General features: G+C 40.7%; 1 protein-coding gene across 1 annotated transcript in view; it reads right to left on the bottom strand.

Moving 5' to 3' along the window:
• Positions 1–21903, bottom strand: part of SVEP1 (sushi, von Willebrand factor type A, EGF and pentraxin domain containing 1) — a 171614-nt gene that overhangs the window by 58246 nt on the left and 91465 nt on the right. The window contains exons 21-33 of the mRNA XM_037902114.2: positions 20939–21035; positions 20085–20198; positions 19052–19165; positions 17354–17555; positions 16426–16583; positions 15048–15249; positions 14144–14319; positions 12522–12646; positions 7267–7390; positions 6561–6731; positions 4881–5054; positions 2699–2818; positions 1787–1963 (exon numbers count right to left, since the gene is read on the bottom strand). Coding sequence (XP_037758042.1) covers positions 1787–1963; positions 2699–2818; positions 4881–5054; positions 6561–6731; positions 7267–7390; positions 12522–12646; positions 14144–14319; positions 15048–15249; positions 16426–16583; positions 17354–17555; positions 19052–19165; positions 20085–20198; positions 20939–21035 — 1954 coding nt within the window. The remainder of the gene's footprint in view (positions 1–1786; positions 1964–2698; positions 2819–4880; positions 5055–6560; positions 6732–7266; positions 7391–12521; positions 12647–14143; positions 14320–15047; positions 15250–16425; positions 16584–17353; positions 17556–19051; positions 19166–20084; positions 20199–20938; positions 21036–21903) is intronic.

Here is a 21903-nt window from a genome sequence, read left to right as displayed (position 1 = left end):
AGATGCAAACTCTGACCCTGAAACGTGGGTAGATGTATCTACGACGGAAGAGGTCCACTCTGCCATAAAGAAACTGGGAAGCGGGCATGCTACTGGACCTGATGGCATAACACCCAAACTCCTCAGGTGCACCACAGAGTCCGTAAGTGTAACATTATACCAACCTTTTGTCTGGGCTTTTACTACTGGGCAGATATCAGCAGAGTAGATGAAAAGGATTGTCATCCCACTGGGGAAAGGCACTGAGTGCTATCACTACATGCCAATAACTCCGCTTGCTGTTCCCAGAAAAGTTTTTACACTTGTCCTACTTGTCCCAGCCCCAGCCTCTTCTTGTGAAATGCCACTGCCCCGAGCAATCAGGTTTCACTGCTGGACGATCTACAATGGACTACTTGCTCTTCATCTTTTATCTGAGATCCATTGCAAATTCAATTGTCCTTTGACGGCAGCATATGTAGACCTAAAGGCAGCCTTCGATCCTGTTGACAGAGCTACCTGGTGGAAGGCCCTAGTGGCATTCCTGACATCCACATGAAGTTAATTTAAGACCTACATAATGACTACGGGGCATGGATGTGATGGGAGACCCACAGATCCAAGTGGTCTTACTCTAGATCTGGGATGAAGCAGGGCTGTGTCCTCGCCCTAGGCCTATTCTGCCGCACAGCACATTGGCTCCTTGAACATGTCTCTGCAAATACCAGTGTAATTGCCGGTTCAACTTCTTTTACAGACTTGGACTATGCGAATGATGTCGCCCTCTTCGACCAGGATGCAAATGACCTTAAAGATGCACGAGGGAGCTTCCAGCTTGTGGCAGCTGCCCTTGGACTAAGGATTTATTGGGTAAAAACAAAAATTCAGAGTATCAGCACAAAAGTTGTGAGACAAGACATCTGTGCTGCCAGACAAACTGTGTAAGTAGTGGATGATTTTATCTATTGAGGCAGTAACATTGTCATTGATTGATGGACATGCTAAGAAGAATCAGTTCAGAAACCTCAGCCATGAAGGACCTGCATAGTGTCTGGAGCCAAAAGAAGGTGAAATTACATATAAAGTATGGATTTATCAAACCTCTGTGCTTCCGATCCTCTTATATGGATCTGAAACATGGATATGGCTTAAACAAGACATCCGGAGGCTGGAGGCATTTCATATGCACTGCCAGGGGCAACTACTGAGCATAAGATGGTTTTATTTTATCAGTAATAGGGATGTATCATTGAGAACTGGCCTCGAGAGGACTGAAGTCATCATCAGTCACTGCCGGTTGGCACTTGTTGGACATATAGCCCACTGTGGAGATAAAGTCTCTGCACATCAAGCCCTAGATCAGACTTGAGATCAGGTGGGGACACCGGCCAGCCACAGATCAGTGTCAGCCACACAGTCTTCCGCACACAGTCTTCCTGGCTGCACTGGATCAGTAATAACCCTGTGGAGCTTTCAGACGCCTGGAATAAAACCATACAATGTGGCCATGAATATTCAACGCTATGGACCTTTGCTGTATAAGCGTATTGTTGTAGTAGTTAAGCAGAAAGAGAGATATTGCTTCTGGGGACACCACCCACCTTCAGTTAACCAAAAGTTTGATTAACTGGAGGTGAATAATTGGGACTGTGCCCCATAGATATGCCTGATGTGAAGTGGTTTTTCTGGTGCTCCATCCATCTCTACATAGAAAGCCATTTCGATTCCTTCTTTTCCTCCACTGTGCTTTAACACCAACTGTTGAATTTCCTTTCAGTAAACACACAGTAGCGCTCCAAGACAATACCTTCACAGTATGGTATAAGGTGGCTCCATCCTCCAGACTGCAAACATGTGACTCTGGTTGCTCCTATCAACTGGAAACCCTCTTCACAGGAGAAAGTAACTTCACTACCAACACTGTAATTGTCACCATAAGAATGACCATGTTCTGGATTTCCTGGATTCTTGCATTTTACTGGTTCTGTGAAAGCAGACATACCATCAACAGAGCGTACTAACAACAGGCAGCGTGGCATCACTAAACGTGAGTGCTTACAAACAAGCTGAGTGACATTTGTCTAGGCATTTTGTGAAAATCAGACAAAAAAAGAATGGGGAAAAATATCTATATGTATTTTTAAGAATCTCCTCAGCTTTTCTCTGTTCCTCATGTAAGCTGGGTCCACTATAAGCTTGTGCAACTGACTTAATTTCAGTGCAGTTGACCCTTCTTGCACTGGGACTGAACTAGTATCATTAACCAGCTCCAACCTCATGTTTTCCCTCCACGGGATACAGTGTGGTCCAGGCATATAGGGCACTGGACTGCGAGTCAGGTGACATATCTATTTCCAAATCTTCCACTGTGCTGGCATTTGACTATAGCAAGTTAGTTAGGTCAAAATTTTCAAACTTCAGTGCCTAATGTTAGGCATCCCAATCCCTATTTAGGCACTTACATTTTACATATTTCTTTGTGCATTTGAAAGCGCAGATCTACTTTGAAGAGTGATGCTACAAAAATGGCAATGTGGGAGATCCAAATTTACTGTCTCGTGATTTCTAAAGTAAATGTGCCCAGGTTACAAGAAAGAAGTTTGTTGTTGGTTTTTTTTTTTTACCCGCTATCCCTTTACCACAAAGAGGAACTTAATCTACGAAGCGAGAGTAGGCCTCCTTTGCCATCCCCAGGTAGTTGAAAATTTGATCTCATTACCTGCACATTTTTTGCCATCGCCTGTATGAGGAGGGATACAAGTACATACATAGGACCCGTTTGTATTAAGGCAAGAAGCATGCTCATCGCAATCTGATCCAACAGCACATTCATCGACATCTGCAAAAATAAATGTCCTGAGGGCAGTGTTTGTAAAGAACATTGTTTTCAATTTACATCACTCGAAATGTCTGCCAGGGATCATTTTAAAAGGTATCATTAAAAACCTACCATTTACTGAATCACTTCTCTGATGCATTGTAACAGTGGAAATAAAAATAGAATAATAAAATGGAATATTTATACAAACAGTTAATTTACTGTAAAATAAAAGATTGCCAACATTAGGGGAAACTGGAAACAGTCTGTTACTCCACATTCAGGGAATATTCTCATTGAGCCCAGGAAATGTCCTATTATGCCAGTTATTTTGTTTCCAGGAAGGCATATGAATGGGTGTTTTAGTTCATACTGAGAGAGGGGTGTACCCTAGTGGTTTGGGCAAAAGGATAGGAGTGAGGACTCTTTCACTCTAAACTCTACTCACATCCTCTTTATGTCTCAGCTTTCTCATCTGTAAAATGGGGGACATGATTGCTTAGCTCACAAGGTAAGCACTTTGATCAGAAAACACAGAAACAGCCCTTTCTGTGCTGAGCAGACTGTTACTATATTAGAAGCCTGCTAAGATGTTTGGAGTTGTCTGATACTGGAAAGGTTAAAATGAGGTAGAAATCTATAATTAGAATTATTAATTATGTGAATGACGATAGTGCCTAAGAACCTCTACCAAAGATCTAGGCCCCCTTATGCTAGGTGCTCTACCGACAATCCAACAAAAGAGACCGTCCCTGCCCCCGTTTGTTTCATTTCATATTCTAATCACTGGCTTTCTACTGTGGAGAAGCAAGCTCGGTATGTATACGAGTTACCTATTGTAGGGAACGGTTCAAAACTATCTCATTGAAAAATCCCAGCAGCAGGGATTATTCCTTATATAAACCAGATCCTTTTGGGGCAGGAAAATTCTTCATTAAGAACTACTCAACAGAATGATGTTGTACGGGCTCCATAATGCAAACACACTGCTGTGGTTATTGTCAGCAAAGCATTTATCCCAGTCTCTGCAAACAATGCAGAAATACTGGAGTGACTGGGCAACAAACAAACAAACGTAGGGCTGTCTACTCCTTAGGAGTGTGTACTTATTCTCAACCATTTAACCAAACAATCCAATACAAACAATAATTCTAAACGGAAAAGTTTTTTCACATTGGTGCATGGCAACGAAAAATGTTAAGAGATAAAACATATGGGGAGTCTAATTCCCCACTGCCTTGCACGCACTTTAACCAGCTTATACCTGTGTCAAGAGAGCTCAAAGTGGATATAAAATGCTATCAAATCAGAATGGTAGGGACTGACCCTCCAACGCTCTGCACGTTGTGCAGTCATTTACGCTACAGCAAGGGGCATGTAAATCATTATTATTCTGATCTTGTCACATTTTACATCCACTTTAGACTGGTGTAAATGACTGCATAAGGTGCAGGGCCATGAGGAATCAGGCACGTTGTGTTTCCCACGCAATGCACACTCACTTTTCACCCGTGTAAATGACTACACAATGTGCTAGGCAGTGGAGACTCAGGCTCCTGGCGTGTAGTGCAAGGTCTTGGCTTCTAACATCCTATGGCTTGGGTTCCGAGTCCTCCAGAAACCATGCAAGGTTTGGCAGGGCCCAGATATGGTGAACTTAAGACCTGTTATAAAATGGACCTGTTTTCACAGGCTTTTTCTGTGAGGGAGAGAATAGTGAGAGGGTAGAACAACAGATGGGGTGAGATCAGCTTTGCGGTTGTAACGGAGACTGTTGGAGGCTGTGCTATGCAATGGAGGTCATGTATAAAGGGAGCTTATGTTGGATTGGAAGATCTTCGGCTTTGCTTTTAACATGGTCTTCATGTTTTCTGATGACTTAATGAGCCTAGAGTGTGAGATGAGCGCTACAAAAGTTAAAATAAAATAAACACAATTCAAATGCAAATCACATTGGGCCCGATCTTGCAAGTCTTACCAATGTCAATCTCCCACTGGAGTCAATGGGAGTTTTGGGAGAGGAAGAGGAGCAGGATTTAGCCTGTAACATCAATAATACAGCCACGTAAGTGACATATCTCACCAAGGCAAGACGGCGAGATGCCATTCCAGCTTCCATTGTCAGTGCAGAACATCCTTGAATCCCCCAACAAATAATAGCCATTATTGCACTGGTAGCTAACCGTGCTACCCGCAAAGAAGTCCTCAGCAGAATAAAATCCATTTTCTAAAGGTGGAGGCACTCCACAGCTGATTCCTACACACCAGAGACAAGGAGAGTAAAAACACGTCAGCCGATCAGACACATTCCGTGAATCACCTCCTGGCACGAGTTAGCGCGAGACTGAACTCCTGAAGAAATCTCAGAGCCAACTGCATGCCTGGTGTAGCTCCACTGAAGTCAAAGAAGCTTTATCAGGGATGATTTTGGCCCTTAAAGTTCAGCTTTTACAGCTAGGATTTTCTAGTGATGGGCTGTGAATAGAAATGCACAGTGAAGACTGCAGTGAAAGAGCCTCTGAGGATTAATATACTGTCTCTGCAGCTGAAAACGTGTATGTGAATAGACTGTTCATAAAGGTGAAGGCCTGACAGCCCTAGAAACTGACGTCCTCTGTTTGTCCACAGAAAAGGTTCAGCACCACCAGCAAAAAGGCAAGTTTTTCCACACATCCCTAGTCAATGTGTCTCAACTCAGGTGCACAAGGGACATGTCTCAAAGTGAGAGGGAATCTCAGGCTCTATGCCTGAGGCTGCCAACAAGGCTGCTAATCAGTTTCAGGTATGGGGATGTTTTTTTTTTTTTACCTGAATTCAATTCCCTGCTCTGCCACAGACTGTGTGACCTCGGACAAGACACGTAGGACCAGAGTGCAATGGGAGCTAAGTGCCTATATATACCTTTAAAAATCTGGCCCATAAGTCTCTCTGTCGTTCAGTTCCCCACCTGTAAAATGGGCATAACAGCACTTCCCTACCTCACAGGGATATCGTGAGGATAAAAACACCACATATTGCGAGATGCTTGATATCATGGTAATGGAGGCCATATAACTACCACAGTTAGACAGAACTACTGTCAATTTCATGAATGACAATACCAACGGATAAATGTCAGGGGAAGAAGACACAAGCCCTTGACAGCAGTATGGAAGGAAAGACTCCCAGTGGATCAAGCTAATAGTAATAACCCAGCACTCATAGACCCTGATTCCAAGCTCACTGAAGTCAGTAGAAAGCTCCTTATGGACTCCTATAGGTTTTGGATCAGGGCTATATTGTGCTTTTCATCCATAGATCTCAAAGTATTTTACAAAGAAAGGAAGTATAATTATGCCCAACTTACAGACGGGGAAAATCGAGGTCACACAGTAAGTCAGTGACAGGGCTGGGAATCAAACCCACGCTGCTGAGTACCAGTCCAATGCCCTATCTACTGCACCACACCACCTCCCTAAATAGTATGAAACCAGAAGGAGCTGGAGGAGAATTTTGCTACATGGCTGCCTCAATCTCACCATTGCTGAAAAAAAAAGTCAGATACAGTTGATTTTTTAAGCTTTTCTCCAAATTTGCTCATGATCTAAGGGGCAAGACTTGGGAGGCTGTGAGGCACTGGATAAATCATCAGGTCTGTGTTATGTTCTCAGGAGTCCTTGTTTTAATTGCATCCAAACAAAGAAGCCAAGATTTCCTAAGCGTGGCTTGTGACTGATACAGCAGCCTGCAGATGCAGGCTGCTACGCTAACACTGTCTACTCACTTTCACAGCGGGGAAGAGGTCGAGTCCATTGTCCCAAATTTAGACAGTGCTGGACAGAGTTCCCCACTATTTGGAAGCCTGGATCACAGGAAAGGCTCACTTTTGACCCTGGCTTTAAATTGGTTGATGAAGCCCGCAGATGAGGTATGGATCCTTCTAAGGATTGGCAATCTGAGGACAAAACGCACACACAACAGACTTAGCCTTGAATCAAAACAAATGTATTTGTTTTTAAATATCTGTGATGCTGTGCATGTTTATCTGGGAATGATATTAATGGAAAGTGTTATACTATAAGATGTATATATTATTTCCAGATTCAAAGAGCTTCCCTATATCAACCTATACGAACTAAAATATATTTCCAAGCAAAAGGAGGAAACAAAAAGATACCACAATATATTCAAACTATTGTGAGCATGAATGAGTGGAAAAATCCTCCATTTGATCCAATATCATCAATCATCACTCTTTCAACATCTCAATACAGGAAGCCATAAATCTCTGTTTGAGATTCCAATGAACTTTTGTTACAAAACACTGGAATTTTAGGAACGAAGACTGAATGTACCAACCATTAAATTATCAAAATAATGTATTCAAGGCTAGTAGGACAGAGGTCACATTATAGCACATTTAACCTTATAAAAAGTCTTACTGTGTTATTACTCGGAACAAAAACACTTCTAGGAGATAAAGTTCTAACCGGCACAAAATATGCTCCTGTAATCTATCTTCACTCTTCCAATAACCCCAGGCAGGAAATCTGGCCAGGCCAATACATTTCCTTTTCGCAGTTCTTCTGGACAGGAAGTAGCTAGGGATTTTACCTAAGGTTCAAAACACATGGTTAGATAGAGTTTGCTAACTAACAGACAGCTTTGTAAGAAAAGAACACAAACAAAATTTTCCTCTCACATCTGCAGTACTGAACCTAGAATCTGATTCAAAGCCCATTGAGTCAGTGAGAGTCTTTCCATGACTTTAGTGGGCTTTTTGAGCAAGCTCATAGGTATTCTGCTCTTCTTATTTGTCTGGATCACCTATTGTCATCAGTGCAATGGTGGAACACTGAAGCAATTTACTACTGGGTGGATCTGACAGAAGAGTATTGTCCTACAGGTGATGTAGGAAACATGCTAATTTAAAACCCTCTATGTATGCCTATTTGGCAGAACAGTGTATTTACCCCACACATTAAAAACAGGTGAGGGGAAAGAATCTGAGCAGATTCTCAAGTAATTGTAAAGGGAAACTTTTACCATTAGAAATAATGGAATATGAATTTAGAAGAGCAATAGTTCTGAAATAGTTTTATTTCTTGATACCTAATTTTAAGGACAGTAAACACAACATGAAGCTTTAAAAAAAGATGTATCCTGGAAACCAGGAATTAAGTTTTCTGAATTCCTTAAATAAACCAGGCTGTTATGTGACTTTGCAAAACATGATAAGCCAGATTTTGGACACACCACAGTTAACAGGAATTAACTAGAAGCAGGATTGGGCCCTATTATAAGTGAGCACTGAATGTGAAATTGGGATGCATGAGGACAGGATAAAAGAACTGCTATGTTGTTAGATTAATGGATGGCTAGATAGGCTGAACTGGATGAAACTTTTTTGATGGAATAGTTTTCCATACAAAAATGCAGTTTAGTCAAAATTGCAATCTTTTGTGGGACCATGTCAATTTCTACAAAATTTTCAATGGGAAAAAGTCAAATCATTTTGACTTTCTCATTTAATTTTGACAAGATTAAAAACATTTAGATTTTCTCCCTTTGAAACCTTTTACTTAGACTTTCAGATTCTATTAACATACTGATCTTATTATATGTATTATTACATTTTATATTATATTATGTTCACTATATTTAATATTTTACAATATATTATGTTCTGACAAGTATTAACACTTAACATTTTGATAGTTCTGAATCAAAAATGATGGGAAACTGCAGTATTTCTTTCTGATCTGGAATGAAAACTAATTTTGAAATGTCAGATTTTCCAGTTCGAAGCATTTGTACCTGAGGGCAGCAAAGTCATGTACCATAACTCAATCACACAATGAGACAATAACTCATTGTATATCCAGAATATATATCCAATAGATTAAACCTCATTAATGAGAACCAGTCGTCGTTTTCCTGAGGAAGATGTAGCCATGACAGTATTTTGAGCCATATACTATAGTTATGACCATCAGGAAATATGGGCTGGAGATATATAGAAAGAATGCACAGATGGTGCATTTCAGCATTCCCACCATCACTCAGCAATAGGAGCCTGCGGTTTCACAGTGTCAAGTTAAAAAGCATAAAAAAGCTAGCAGTGGACTGCTTTTGATGGGAAGATTTGTTATGCAACAGCAATGGAATGCAGAAGACCTTTACGCCTCACCATGGTAGAGTTGCCACAACTGCAGTGGCGCATTGCAAACCTGAGCAAACTGCCTTTCTGCAGGAGACGGCAAGACATCGCGACTGGGTGATACAAGGGGGAAATCACAATGCTTTCCCCTGTGCACAGTGAAATGGAGTGGATTGTCTCATTTGTCTCAAATGGAGTGGATTGTCTGATTGTCTCAAAAACTCTTCATGCAAGTTTTGTTCTCTTCATTGATGGATTTACGTTAATAACACACTAATACTAGACATTTATTTTCTCCTCGCAGTTCAGTAGCCAAGTGGAAATATACAGCCCTGAGTAAAGCCCTGTGTCAGTACCTGAGCCCTGCATCCTTGTACTGTGTGGGAGAAGGATATATGTTGGTTTAATGCGGGTTTTCCTCAAGAGACATGGACACTCAAAAAAGTTAAAATTTGCTGCTGTGACCTGTCCATGCTAGGTAAATGCTGGACAGAGGACTGATTTATTTTCTGTGTCCTTTCCCTTTCAATAAAATTCTAAATACAGGGCGCTAGTCACCAAGCAGAAGTGATCTGGGGCAAAAGCCCAGGTTGCACAGTTTGCAGTCCCTGAGCTTAAATGTTCAGTAGAAAAAAATGTAGATAGGTTTGTGACCACGGGATGTCACATTAGACATTGAGCAGTGACCCCAAGCATGGTCCTAGTGCGCTGACTGCATCATCTTGCAGGAGAGGCTAAGGTTCTGTTGGACACACAGAAAGATTTTTAACTCTCTTTAAAAGTGAGGGTATTTATGGGCTTTTTTAAAAAATACATAAAACCTGGGATGATTAGACAGTTGAGTGAAGAAAGTGGAAAGGAAGGTCTTGGAATCAGCCTTCCCCAATTTCGCAGGAAAAGAAAGTAAAAGAGCTCCTGGAATAGAGACCAAAAGCCCTTATATAAACTGTAATGCCATAACCTCACTGCAAAGGTCCTATTGAGTATATTACAGCTCTCCCTAGCTGGCCTAAGACAGAAGCATTGCTCTCAGCCAAGCAACTGCTTAAAGTGATAAATGCCCTACAGAAGACAAATGTGCAGTAAAAGAAGATTAAGGGCTTCCATCCCTCTAATAGGAAGGGCAGAAGTACCCCTCTGAAGGGAAATGGTTATTTAATTAAAAAAACATGTTGATATCTGAACTAGTGCATTCCATGGCTGTGCTGAAGAGTGACTCTAGTAATTCCCCGGTGCAAAAAGGAATGTTTTCTATGGCCACAAGCAAAGTTGGATTAAAAATTGCGAAGAATAAGGAAGAGCAGCCCAAGGAGGAAAGCATTGGTGTGGTTTAACCCCCTCTCTCATCGCACACAGCAATGGACTGGAAGGGGATTGGCCTGGTTAGGAGAACAGACATGCAAATCTGTGCAGAAGCTGTGGAATATTTCATGAGGGATGGGGGAAAAAAAAAAAAAAAAAAAGCAGTGGCCTGCATGAAATGTGTGGCTGGTCTCTGTCCTGTTTCTGATGGATAAGTATCCATATCACAAACACATGTCACAAGGTAGCATCTTGTTGTCAGCCTCAGTGAGGAGGGCAGGTATTTAATGATTATGGCAACCAAACTACTCTCACCTCCTCCCACCCTGCTTGGCCTGATCTACACTGAAGTATAAAAGATTGTACAACTGGATGGAGCTGGTACATGGACCAGGCACCAGCAGCCTGACCTATTTTTACTGAAGCATCTTCAAAAAAAACTCCTTCCTGCAGCACAGGCTGCTGAAAAATGGTCCAGGCTAGGGCAGCAAACTGTTTTGGAACCATTTGGAATTGTGGGGGAGATCTCCCTAGTGCAGACACAAGGTAAGAGGATATTGGATGGGGAAAGGGAAGGGACCTTCCCCCTGACTGATGTACAGAGAACTTCATTTTCCACTGCTGTCAGGTCAGCATCTTTTATGAGTGTTAACCTCACTCACAAACCAAAACAAATCAAACCAAAAAAAACCCCCAACCCAGACTACAGCAAAAATGAAAGAGCACTGGGTTTGACCTGAAGATGATGAACATGTCAATGGACAGCTAATAGTACATATAAAGAAGTCTTAAAGCATTTATTTAGTCTCTCTTTTATTCAGTTGGCAACGTATTCTGTACATCATTATTCCGTTCCGTTTCATGGAGGCTTGTAGGAAGAAAAGGCTTACCAATAATCTCAGTGGGCTAAAGCTCTAGCGTATAACATAACTTTGAAATAAACACAGACAAAGAAGATGATTTACTATTTCAAGCTCTAATAACAAAAGAGGTAAAAAGTTTATGGGAAATTGACTTGGCTAGTTTTCCTGTTGTGGTCTCACATCTGTTTTTTAGCATTAAGACCATGGATTATGGGACATACCATAATTGAAGGATAGGATTTTCAAAAGCACTTTTCATTGGACTAACCCTGCTCCTGTTGAAGTTAGTGGGGGGAGGGTGTTCTGCATTCTTGGCAATGGGACTGGAGTTAGGCCAGGGCTGAGAGTGCTTTTGGAAATCCCACTTGAATGGCACAGCAGTGAAGACTTCAAGCACAGGAAATGAGCACTTCTTCAAACTCACATCCACATTATCGTGATGCACCAAAATCCCTGTGATTCAAGATGAGAATACAACCCTCAGCAACACACAAAGTGCAGAAAATCTGTGGCAGAACTTATGGGTAACGCTGAATAAAGGAGAACAGGAGAAAGGCATAAGGTAAAGCAGACATGAACACTCTGTCAGAACAGGGTCAGTCAGACGCTGGATTGAAAGATTTCTTTTCTTATCTCTTGAACCTTTAAAATGTATTATTGTTTTTTAAAAAACAAAATGGAGAAAATTAAAAAAAAGTACCAGCAGATGAAGAGCAGGTACTTGTTTTCTTCTGAGGGGAAAAACAGCCAGAAATCTGTTCCTGTGAGTCCCAGCTCATGTTGAGCATTGATCCTTAGACTTTACTTTCCAACAGCAGGATCTATATTTCTGAACCTCAGGGCCTAAAGTCAGGCACCTAAATCCATATTTTTGGTAGCTAAATAAAAGTGGCCTGATTGTCAGAGGTACTGAGCATTCACAGCTTCCATTCTATCTACTTACCTTGGGGTTTTCCATGTGCCTAGCACTGTAGTTCTTTGACTTGGATCATCTGCCACTGAAGTTAATCGGCGTTTTGTCAATGACTTCAGTAGAAGCAGGATCAAGCCCTTAGCGCTTCCCATGTAAATGAGACCCGCCGAGCAAGTTCTCTAGTAGATTTCATGGAGTTTCCTCCCTTCTCTGGTAGAGAGGACTCTACTATGGTTACAATATATTTTGTGTATGTTTTCTCCTTCCCTTTCGCTCTCCTGCATCGAGTTGGTTATTGAGGAATGGCCCTGCCAAAATCTTCAGTTTTAATCTTACTCCATGTACATTGACATAGAGCTATAAAAGTATCACCTCAACACAGGGCCCAATGAGATTCTCATTAACTTCAGTGGGAGTTGGATCATGCCCATTTGGCAAAAATGCATTAAAACTAGTTTAAGTTTGGAAACTGAGCAAATGAATGAAAACTATTAAGTAAATATTCACCTCCTGTGGGGATAGGACACGGTCCCAGATGTTGAGCTGGCTAAGAGAGCCCACAAAAGATTCTGCTGGATTGAATCCTTCTCCTCTCTGGTCTTGCTCTTGTCCAAGTATTAGCGCACCACCACCTAAACACAAAGTAAAATGAAGATGTTACTGCTCTGTACAGTTGTTGATGATGGTAAATACCTTATAGCAAAAACTGTCAAATACCCAAAGTACCCACAAAAATTGGTTACCTTGTAGCAGTGATCTTTAAAGGTTAAGCTAACCTTGACTGGAAACTGGGGATACTTTTAAGTGGTTGTTTAAGAAAGGCCTTTTCTTTTTAGAGTTACCCTTAAACTAGGTTTTACTGTGAATCATATTACAACATAACTAATAATGTAATTATGAATTATTAATTGGCATAGCATATTTCACAGTAACAGTTGGTTAACTGTTGCTTTAAATTATCCCTTATCAATGTTTCAAAACTTATACAAAGAGTTAAAATACCATGTAGAAAAAAGGAGCATTTGATTCCAAACAATTGAACCACATGGAAGACTTGATGGTAAACACTGTAACACCCCACACAAGTAAATTCTGTTTTATCTCATCTAATATTAGCAGTAACATTGGAGACCAGTTTGTGCCTGGCACCACATGAGGCCAGAGGTGCCAGATGCCTTCCTGCCTTGTGCCCAGGTTTTGGAGAGAGCCACAGTGTGTTTGGGAACGGAGGGAGGGAGGGAGCACAAAACCCTGCAGGAGCTTCACCATTAAAAACAGAAACCATGCTATGTTTCTGAGAAGACTGTTCTAAAATGGTATATTCATTAAAGATTTTAAATGACCAGTACTCGTCTCTGGAAAGCATGGACCTTCCACTGCTCTTTGGCTCTCCCATGAAATAACATATTGCATGTCTTCTTTTAACACTACAATGCAACAGTTGCTCTGAATGGAAAACACTCCAAATACTGTATGTCATGCAACCTGTTACGTGTCCTTCATTTTCAAGCAGGTAGTTAAGGGCTTGATCATCCTCCCGTTGCAGTCATGGGGGGTTTTGCCACTGATTTCAGCGGGGAAAGTGTCAAGTTCTAACAATAAACGAATCTTAATTTCTTCCTCATATCAAAGGAAACAATGAAAGAAGTGGACATAAAACAGTTCTGTCATTCATATTCTAGTGAATGTAAAAACATGTCATATACTGTGAGGAAGAGGTGTTCCTGAAATTAAACTCCAAAAATAGGCCTGAAAATTATGAGAAAAAAACCCTCTAAGTACATGCTTCCAAACCAAAATCGCTCCTGAGTTTAACACAGGCATCCAGCTGTGAGATCAATTCTTACTAAAATATTCTCTAGTCAATTTAGTCAATGCATTTCTTCTATGGGCAGGATTTCTGCCATCCTTAAGCAGCCTGTATGAGACCTTACTCCATGAATATTCCCATTGGTTGAGTGAGAGACTACTCATGGACTAAGGTACTACCCAGCCTGACGAAGGATGAAATAATTCAGTTCTACATAAATGCTGAACACAGAAATAAACAAAACCTTCCAAGCCTTGCAAGCCCTACAATAACAAGAGAAAAGAGAAAACAGAGCCAAACAAATGTTAACAAGATATACCAGGGATTTTTGATCCTACAGATAGACCTCTGCCTCCATCAGACAACTTCCCATCAATATACACATTCCAGGCTCCATTCATGCATGTCCAGGTGACTGCAATGTGATGCCAGTTGCCGTCGTTCACAGAGGGACAATCTGTGATCCTCTCTTTCCCATTCACATAAAGAACCCAGCTGCATAAAAAGCAAATACCAAGGCACATTCAATCACATGCAGAGGTTTAATAAATATAACATTCTCTTTCAAGAAAATAAAGTTTTCTTTCTGCTTGCTACTCCCTACACAGGAAAAGTAATTTACTGAAGGAGTTTAAGTTTCCCCAGCTCACACAGGAACTCCCTGCTGCCATACTTGTTCCCAAAGAGAAGACTTGGGAGTCATCATGATCATACTCACAGACAGTGAAATAAGGGGCTATTTCCACATGTTTAGCCCTGTAAATACTACCAAAAAAAAAAAAAAAAAAAAAGGAATTTCAGTCATGTTTTTCAGTGGATTCCTAAACTTGAGTTGTTCTTGGTGTCTCACAGCCCATTGGCCAGAGGGTCACAGCAATCAATATGCCTGCTGATAAGCTCCTTTTTTATGTACATGTTACATTAAATACATCTTTTTTATTCTGTGTAAAAAAAGACAAGAAGAAATATTCTGCCTTCTGAGCACTGCTACTTTGTTGCAGACATGAATGCCCCCAAATTTTTGGGGTTTTGGAATTAATCACAGGGAAAAAATCAGTAAGAAAGGGCAACTCCAGCTACACAGTTTTGATTCAGATTCAGCTATGAACTTCCCCAAAGACAGGCGTCATTGGAATTTGGTGTTTTAGTTCAGACTCCTCTCTATCAATTAAAATGCAGTTATAATCTAGGAAGAAAGATAATAATACTGTTGATTGATTTACCCATTGTAATCTGTTAGCAGAAATGAATTGTCACTTCCATTCTCCACTGCGTAAGAAATTGGAGTCCCATAATTAGTAGTGTCAGTTGATCTCATCCAGAATGCACAGGTGATGTCACCAAGTGACGGGAAAATATTGTCAAGCATGACATAGCCATAGATACCAGACACTTCAAAATCCAGGTTAAAACCAGAGGACTGTTCTGTAACAAACAAGAATAGTTTTCAGATCTACATTCTTGCAACTGTATCAACAAATTAAATGAAGCTTAATCAAATGCAATAAAACTAACCATAACCAGGCTAAAAGTATTTGCTTTCAACTGGACTGAACTAGAAATATTCTATTTCTAGCCTACAAGGTGTTCACATACCTAGAAGAGATGCAGGGTTTAAGAAGCACAATAAAAAAAAATTGTAATTTTCTGGTAGATAATGAACATGAACCTTTCACAACATTGGATGTGCCTTTCAGCCCTCTGTCATACAACTAACATGTCCATCTGGCCATCCTAAATCCAAAAGTGCCTGATTGGACCTGTGTATAAAATGGGTCCAAATGGAGACATGGTTCTTTATGGAATTAAGATATTGTGCATTTATGGAATAGAATTTGTGTCTTTCATGTTCAAGGTATTGCAAGGTGCTTTACAAAGAAGTAAAATGCATGTTTTGTGCAAATGCAGCAGCCATTATGCATTCAGTGGTAGTTCTCATAAAGCCCTGGACATTAGAATCTGTTCTATTGAGAGAGGGGATGATGCATAGATGACCAGCACATCTCCTGCCCCTTCATAAAAATTGCCAGTGGATCTTTAACTTCCATCTGAAGATCCACCACATATGATCCACCACATATTAACATCTTGTCTAAAACAGAAATGTTATTGAGACAAATTTATCTCTGTTGTAACCTCGCTGAAGTCAAAGGAATCTCACCAGGTTGGAATTTGACCAGTCATCTTTAAGACTGTATAGCCCCTTGTTACCACAATATCTGTGACTTTCTGATGACAGCATCACAAGTAGTATGTGAAGAGCTAAATAACTAGGACATGTGAAAGAGGCCGAAATTGAACTTCACAGGCCTATAGTGCATGACAAAAAGGGTACTGTGCTTTTAAGCAAAGAAAAACATTTACCAAAATATCGTTTGCTAGCATGCATGCTGTTACTTGGTATTTACAGGCTACATTTGAAATTAATTATTATTATATTATTATTTGAACTGCTGTAGCTCGCAACGGCTTTGCTCAGGGTTGAGACCCCACCCTGCCAGCTGCTGTGCAGAGAAGCCATACGGTATTAACTCAGCTAGCATAATTCTTGCCCGGAGGCTTTGTCAAGCCACCTTTTGCTGACACTCTGGTCCCGTGTACCTGTTTCACACCTGCTGCCCGTAAAGCCAGGGGGACATTTACAAACGTACGAGTTCAAGGCATCCACACAGTCTGCTTGGTTTAAACAAGGATTGGGTTCACACTCATTGATGTTCACTTCACAGTGCAGTCCCGTGTACCCTGTCACACACTGACACCTGAGGATAAAAACAAAAACACTCTTCTGTTGTGGCCACTTTTAAAGCTCTCACATCTGTGGACTGGAGGCACTCTTTGTTTCTGCTAGTGATCCAGTTACATTACAAAAAGCCAGAACATTAGAGAGGCACTCCAATATTATGGAACCTCGAAATTCACAACTGGCCCTTTTCTGTAAAATGGGCCAGAGCAGAACACCCCATAAACATCAGAGAAGTTCTGATCTGGATCCAGAAACAAACTTTTTGGTCCAGGTTCATCTTGATGAAACATAAAAATAGAAGACAGGAGGAAGGGCTGAGGTCCATCAATGCCCATATCTTCCCCCGGGCCCAACAATCACAGGAAACTTGATCATGTGGGATACACAAATTGATGAAAATTGTTCAACGCTATAATAGAAGGTTAAAAAACACCAAGGGTCCCCCCTCCGTCCCCATGCCAATACAGCCTGGGGGAAAACTGATTCAGGAAAATAGTTCTCTGTAAGTTTCCGCACACTGTAAGGGTGGCAGCCCTACAGCACTCTCACTTTCTACCCCTCCCCCGCCACATTCTCCTCACTATCTATCACGCCTTTAACAAAAGCTAAAATAACACCATCACATTTTTTTTCTTTTTAAATATCCACCTTTCTCCCACACTGGGGTGCGTGTTGAGACCACTTGACAGATTAGCCTACCGCCTTTGCTAAAATCTTTGGGGAAACCCAGACACTGCAGCACATCTGGCTTTGTGTATTACAGGAAGTCCGTCAGCAGTTTTTCACCTGAAGTTGTTGATACCATCTTTGCATTTGGCCCCATTCTTACAGGGTCTGCTGAGACACTCATCAATGTTTTTTTCACACAAGACACCAGTAAACCCAGGAAGGCACTTGCAGTGGAAACTCCTGAGCCGATCCTCACAAATGCCCTTGTTTAGACATGGGTTTGAAAGGCATTCATTCACCTCTGTTTCACAGCGAGTGCCTGGGAAGAGAGAGACCAAAGCAAAGGTTTACGTTCAATTTTAAAAGATTCAAAATCTGTTAGGAACGATCAGGAACCAATTTCTATGATTCGGTGTCTCCGACAAATCCAGAAGACAATTAAAATTATACAGAATTCTTTGGGGAATGGCAAACAACAGATTAGCTGAGTGGCTGGCTTTTTTCCTCAGCATACAATATATTGCACTGATTGGATGCAACTGTAGAGAAGATGCAGGAATCAGCTTCACAGTTATAGAAATAAAACCCTCATTACACGTTTGTCAACATTTGAAAAAAAACAAACTTTTACTGGGAATGTACAGAAGTGAGTGTTACCAACTTTGTTAGTAAGTTGGGCTCTTCAAATAAGAAGTACGTCTCATCTGTCAGGGCTTGTCTATGTTACCTGCTGGATTGGCGGGCAGCGATCGATCCAGCAGGGGTTGATTTATCGTGTCTAGTCTAGAGACGACAAATTGACCGCCAAGTGCTCTCCCATCGATTCCGGTAGTCCACCAGGGCAAGAGGAGCAGGCGGAGTTGACAGGAGAGCATCAGCCGTTCACTTACCGCAGTGAAGACACCGTGGTAAGTAGATCTAAGTACATTGACTTCAGCTACGTTATTCGTGTAGCTGAAGTTGCATAACTTAGATCGATACCCTCCCCGGTGTAGACCAGGCGTCAGTTTGTAAGTGGTAAAGTAATGATATTCAGGTGTCAATATGGGTTAAGGGCTGGATCTTTCATCACCAACATTCCCATGAACTCATACATTCTCAGGAAGTTGTGTGTGTGAAGAGTGCAGGATGGGCCGCAAGGATATATTAGAAACACACACACAATCAGAAGCTGAGACACCATTCTGAGTAAATGATGAGAGATACAGAGGAGAGAAAGTATTGCTACAATGGAAATGAGGTTGGAACCTTTTCATTTTTTAAGAAAACCATCCAGGAGTTTAGTTGTGCATAAAGTTCCAAATTGTGAGATATGCAAAGTTGCAGAAACCGCATAAGATTTAAAGTCAAAGCTTTGCGGCAATCTGGAAACCCAGGAGAAGAAAATCATTCTTTAACATGACACAAAGCAACAGAAAGTTGCAGAGCTAAATGGGATGAGAAGCAACTTCTAATAGCGATGGGGAGGATTTGGCCCATGGATATGCTATAAAAATAATAAAAAAAACAACAACAATAGCATTTAACGCTCGTATATCAACTCTGAAATATTTCATCAAGGTGAATATTATTATTCTTTGCTCAAGGTCATACAAAGTTGGGAATAGACCCCAAATCTCCTGATTCGCAGTCATGTGCTTGAAGCCACCAGACCACACCTTCTCATCTAAATATTACACATGCCTAGATCAATGCATACCTATAGCAAATACATGAAGATAATCTTGAATTACACTGTACTTCTTAGTGAGCATAAGGTACATTTTTTCTGGTTAATATAAATAAAAACTAAATCAATCAAGAAATACAGCTTACCTGTGAATCCTTCTGCACATGTGCAGTGATAAGCATTGATGCCATCAACACAAAGTGCTCCGTTCACACATGGGTTGGACCTGCATTCATTTATATCTTCCTCACACAGTAAACCTTCAAGCAATAATAGTTACAAGCCATGATTTACACAGTATTTTAATACATACATGGTACGTATCCTGTAGTGATTGGTTTTGAAAGCCATAATGGCAAAATATTTCGTGTGTCATAAAAGGTTATTGAGAGCAGGAGATAAAATCTCTCAAGGATGCAATTCAGTGTGAACAGTTGCCCGTCCATACACGTAGTTACTGAGACTTTGGAGCTCAACGTTTAAAAAGTAGTCAGCCGCACACGTATAATTTTAATTCATATGGATATAAAAAGCTTTTATAGGGCTAATGTGATATAGGGTAGGGACTGCTTAGGTGGAAATTTCTGGGCATAGGAGTAGGAGGATACCTATTCAATAATCAACAATTTAATGATAAAATAAGTTAAGACCTCGATTCAGCAAGGTACAAAAGCAGGTGCCAGACTAAGCATGTGAAAAGTGCTGTTCAGAGAGAGAGAGATGTATGTATGTGTGCGTGTTTTCAATAACGTTTCTGTTCGAAGAGAAAAGATGAAAAAATATCAATTAGGCATCCATAGGATTACTCACATGCTTGAAGTTAGGCATCTGTCTTGCTGAATCAAGGCCTTACAATATTAGGTTTCATTAGCATTTTTCCACAAAAGTGCCTCGTTAATATTTCTTCACTGTTATTCCGTTTTTTTTTTTAGAACAGAAGTGTTACTACCCACACACAGACACAGAGTACATCTTGAATATTAATCCTTTTACTTCACAGAGTATTCACCTACACCAAAGGTTTTCTCTGTCTAACGGGCCAGATTCACCACTGTTTATAATTCCATGGAAGTCACTGAAGAAATAAGCATAACCCTAATAGGTCTGTTTTATTTATGCAACATGTAACTGATACCCTTATGAAGAGGAGTTATAAAGCAATTAAATCACTTCTGTCACCTGTATAGCCTGGTTGGCACTGGCAAATGAACACCCCAATACCATCTTTGCAAACTCCATTGTTGAGGCAAGGGGTTGACTTGCACTCATCAATCTCCTTTTCACACTTTAAGCCTAAATTGAAAAACAAAGCAGGATCACAACTAAGAACTCAGAAAGAAAGTATAATTAAATCACTCAGAAACACGGAGGGCATTACAGACCATTATCTTTGCTTTAAAACACTGCAGTTTACCAGAGACCTGTGACAATTGCTATCAGAAAGGTACAGTGCAGATCAGGCAATAATAAAATACAAGCTGATCAGCTCCAGATAGTCAAACTTAGTACATTTCTATCCTTTTAAAAAAAACAATCATTGGGGAATATAACATATCCAGTTGCTCTGGAGCAACTGCAGAGCTCACAATGGATACATGCAAAGGCAGACCTACTGGGATTAATGGACTGCAGTGTGAGTTTCTTGGTCCTTGCTGATCACAGTTGTGGTCAAGGGGTGGGATTTTCAAATATATTCAGTCTTGGTCAGATGCTGCTCCCATTAAAGTCAATGGGGATGTTACCATTAACTCCAATAGGAGCACAGTATAGGCCAACATGAGCCTTTTGAAAATCTCTCTTAGAGAACAAACACTGAGATAAACCATACAACAACAAAGGGAACAGTTCTTCATTTTTTTAAAAAATGTGAAGAATAATGAATAACCTGTGTCAGCAATAATGATTTCCATTAATTATATTATGTGCTTTTTCTGCTGGGAGTGTCAAGTTCTTTTATAATTTCTCCTCGGAACAGAACTTTCTAACTACCTCATACGATGAAACAATGTCCTCCCAACATACACATACTTTACCTGTGTATCCAGGTGGGCACATGCAAATGTACCCACTTCCAAGTTGTTTGCACGTGCCATTATTATGGCATGGTTCCAGGAAACACTCATGAAAAACCTGTCACAGATCAGAACAGTAGAGTTATCAAAGAGGTGGAGAGACAACCATGTGTATTACACAGGCAAATATCAAACAATGACTGACATGTAACAGCATTTTAAAAAAAAGTCTTTATGCCACAGTTCTCTAGCATTTCTTTTCCACTCTGTTCCTCTCCACAGAGGCTGGTAACGTATCCCTGCCATCAGCCATTTGCAGTGGCTGGGAGAGGTGAGTCAGGGCACACTGTGGAGTACATTAGGCCTACAGGCTGTATTTTAGCCACCCCAATCTAAAGAATACAGAAATAAATACCCAGAGCTAGTGGCATGAAAGGGACTTTTTCAGAGGTTAGCATTCTAGTTATTGTTATTTATTTGTATTTTGATAGCAGGCCTCACTTCAGCAAAGCACTCAAGCATGTGCTTAACTAAGTACATAAATGGTCCTATTGACTTAAATGGGAAAACTCAGCTGCTTGCTGTATTGGGGCCTGAGTTTGTGGACTGCAGGTATTATAAGCTAATAGTTCAGGTCTAATTTATCACTTACCAACTTTATTCATGTAATGTAGCTTCTCACAACCTGATTCTGAGACAGAGTGGTCTTTTCTGAGTTACAACAATAGGGGCCTTTCATGCAAACCCATAGTCCTGGGAATAGTCTCCACTCACGTGAGTGATCCCATGTATTTTGAGAGGGCTAATCACAGGAGAAAGGATTTGCAGAATTGGGTCATACCTGACTTGTCTGACATCTCTTCTTAAATTTATATAAATCAAAACAAATAAATGAAAATAAATACTTCAGAACCAGAACCTGGAAGCCAGAAGTAATCTCCTGGAAGACTAAAATGAAAAAGAAACCAAATAAAAGAGACACTGAT

Source organism: Chelonia mydas, chromosome 5, assembly GCF_015237465.2.
Source record: "Chelonia mydas isolate rCheMyd1 chromosome 5, rCheMyd1.pri.v2, whole genome shotgun sequence".
NCBI lineage: Eukaryota > Metazoa > Chordata > Testudines > Cheloniidae > Chelonia > Chelonia mydas.
This window is presented reverse-complemented; position numbering and strand designations above follow the sequence as displayed.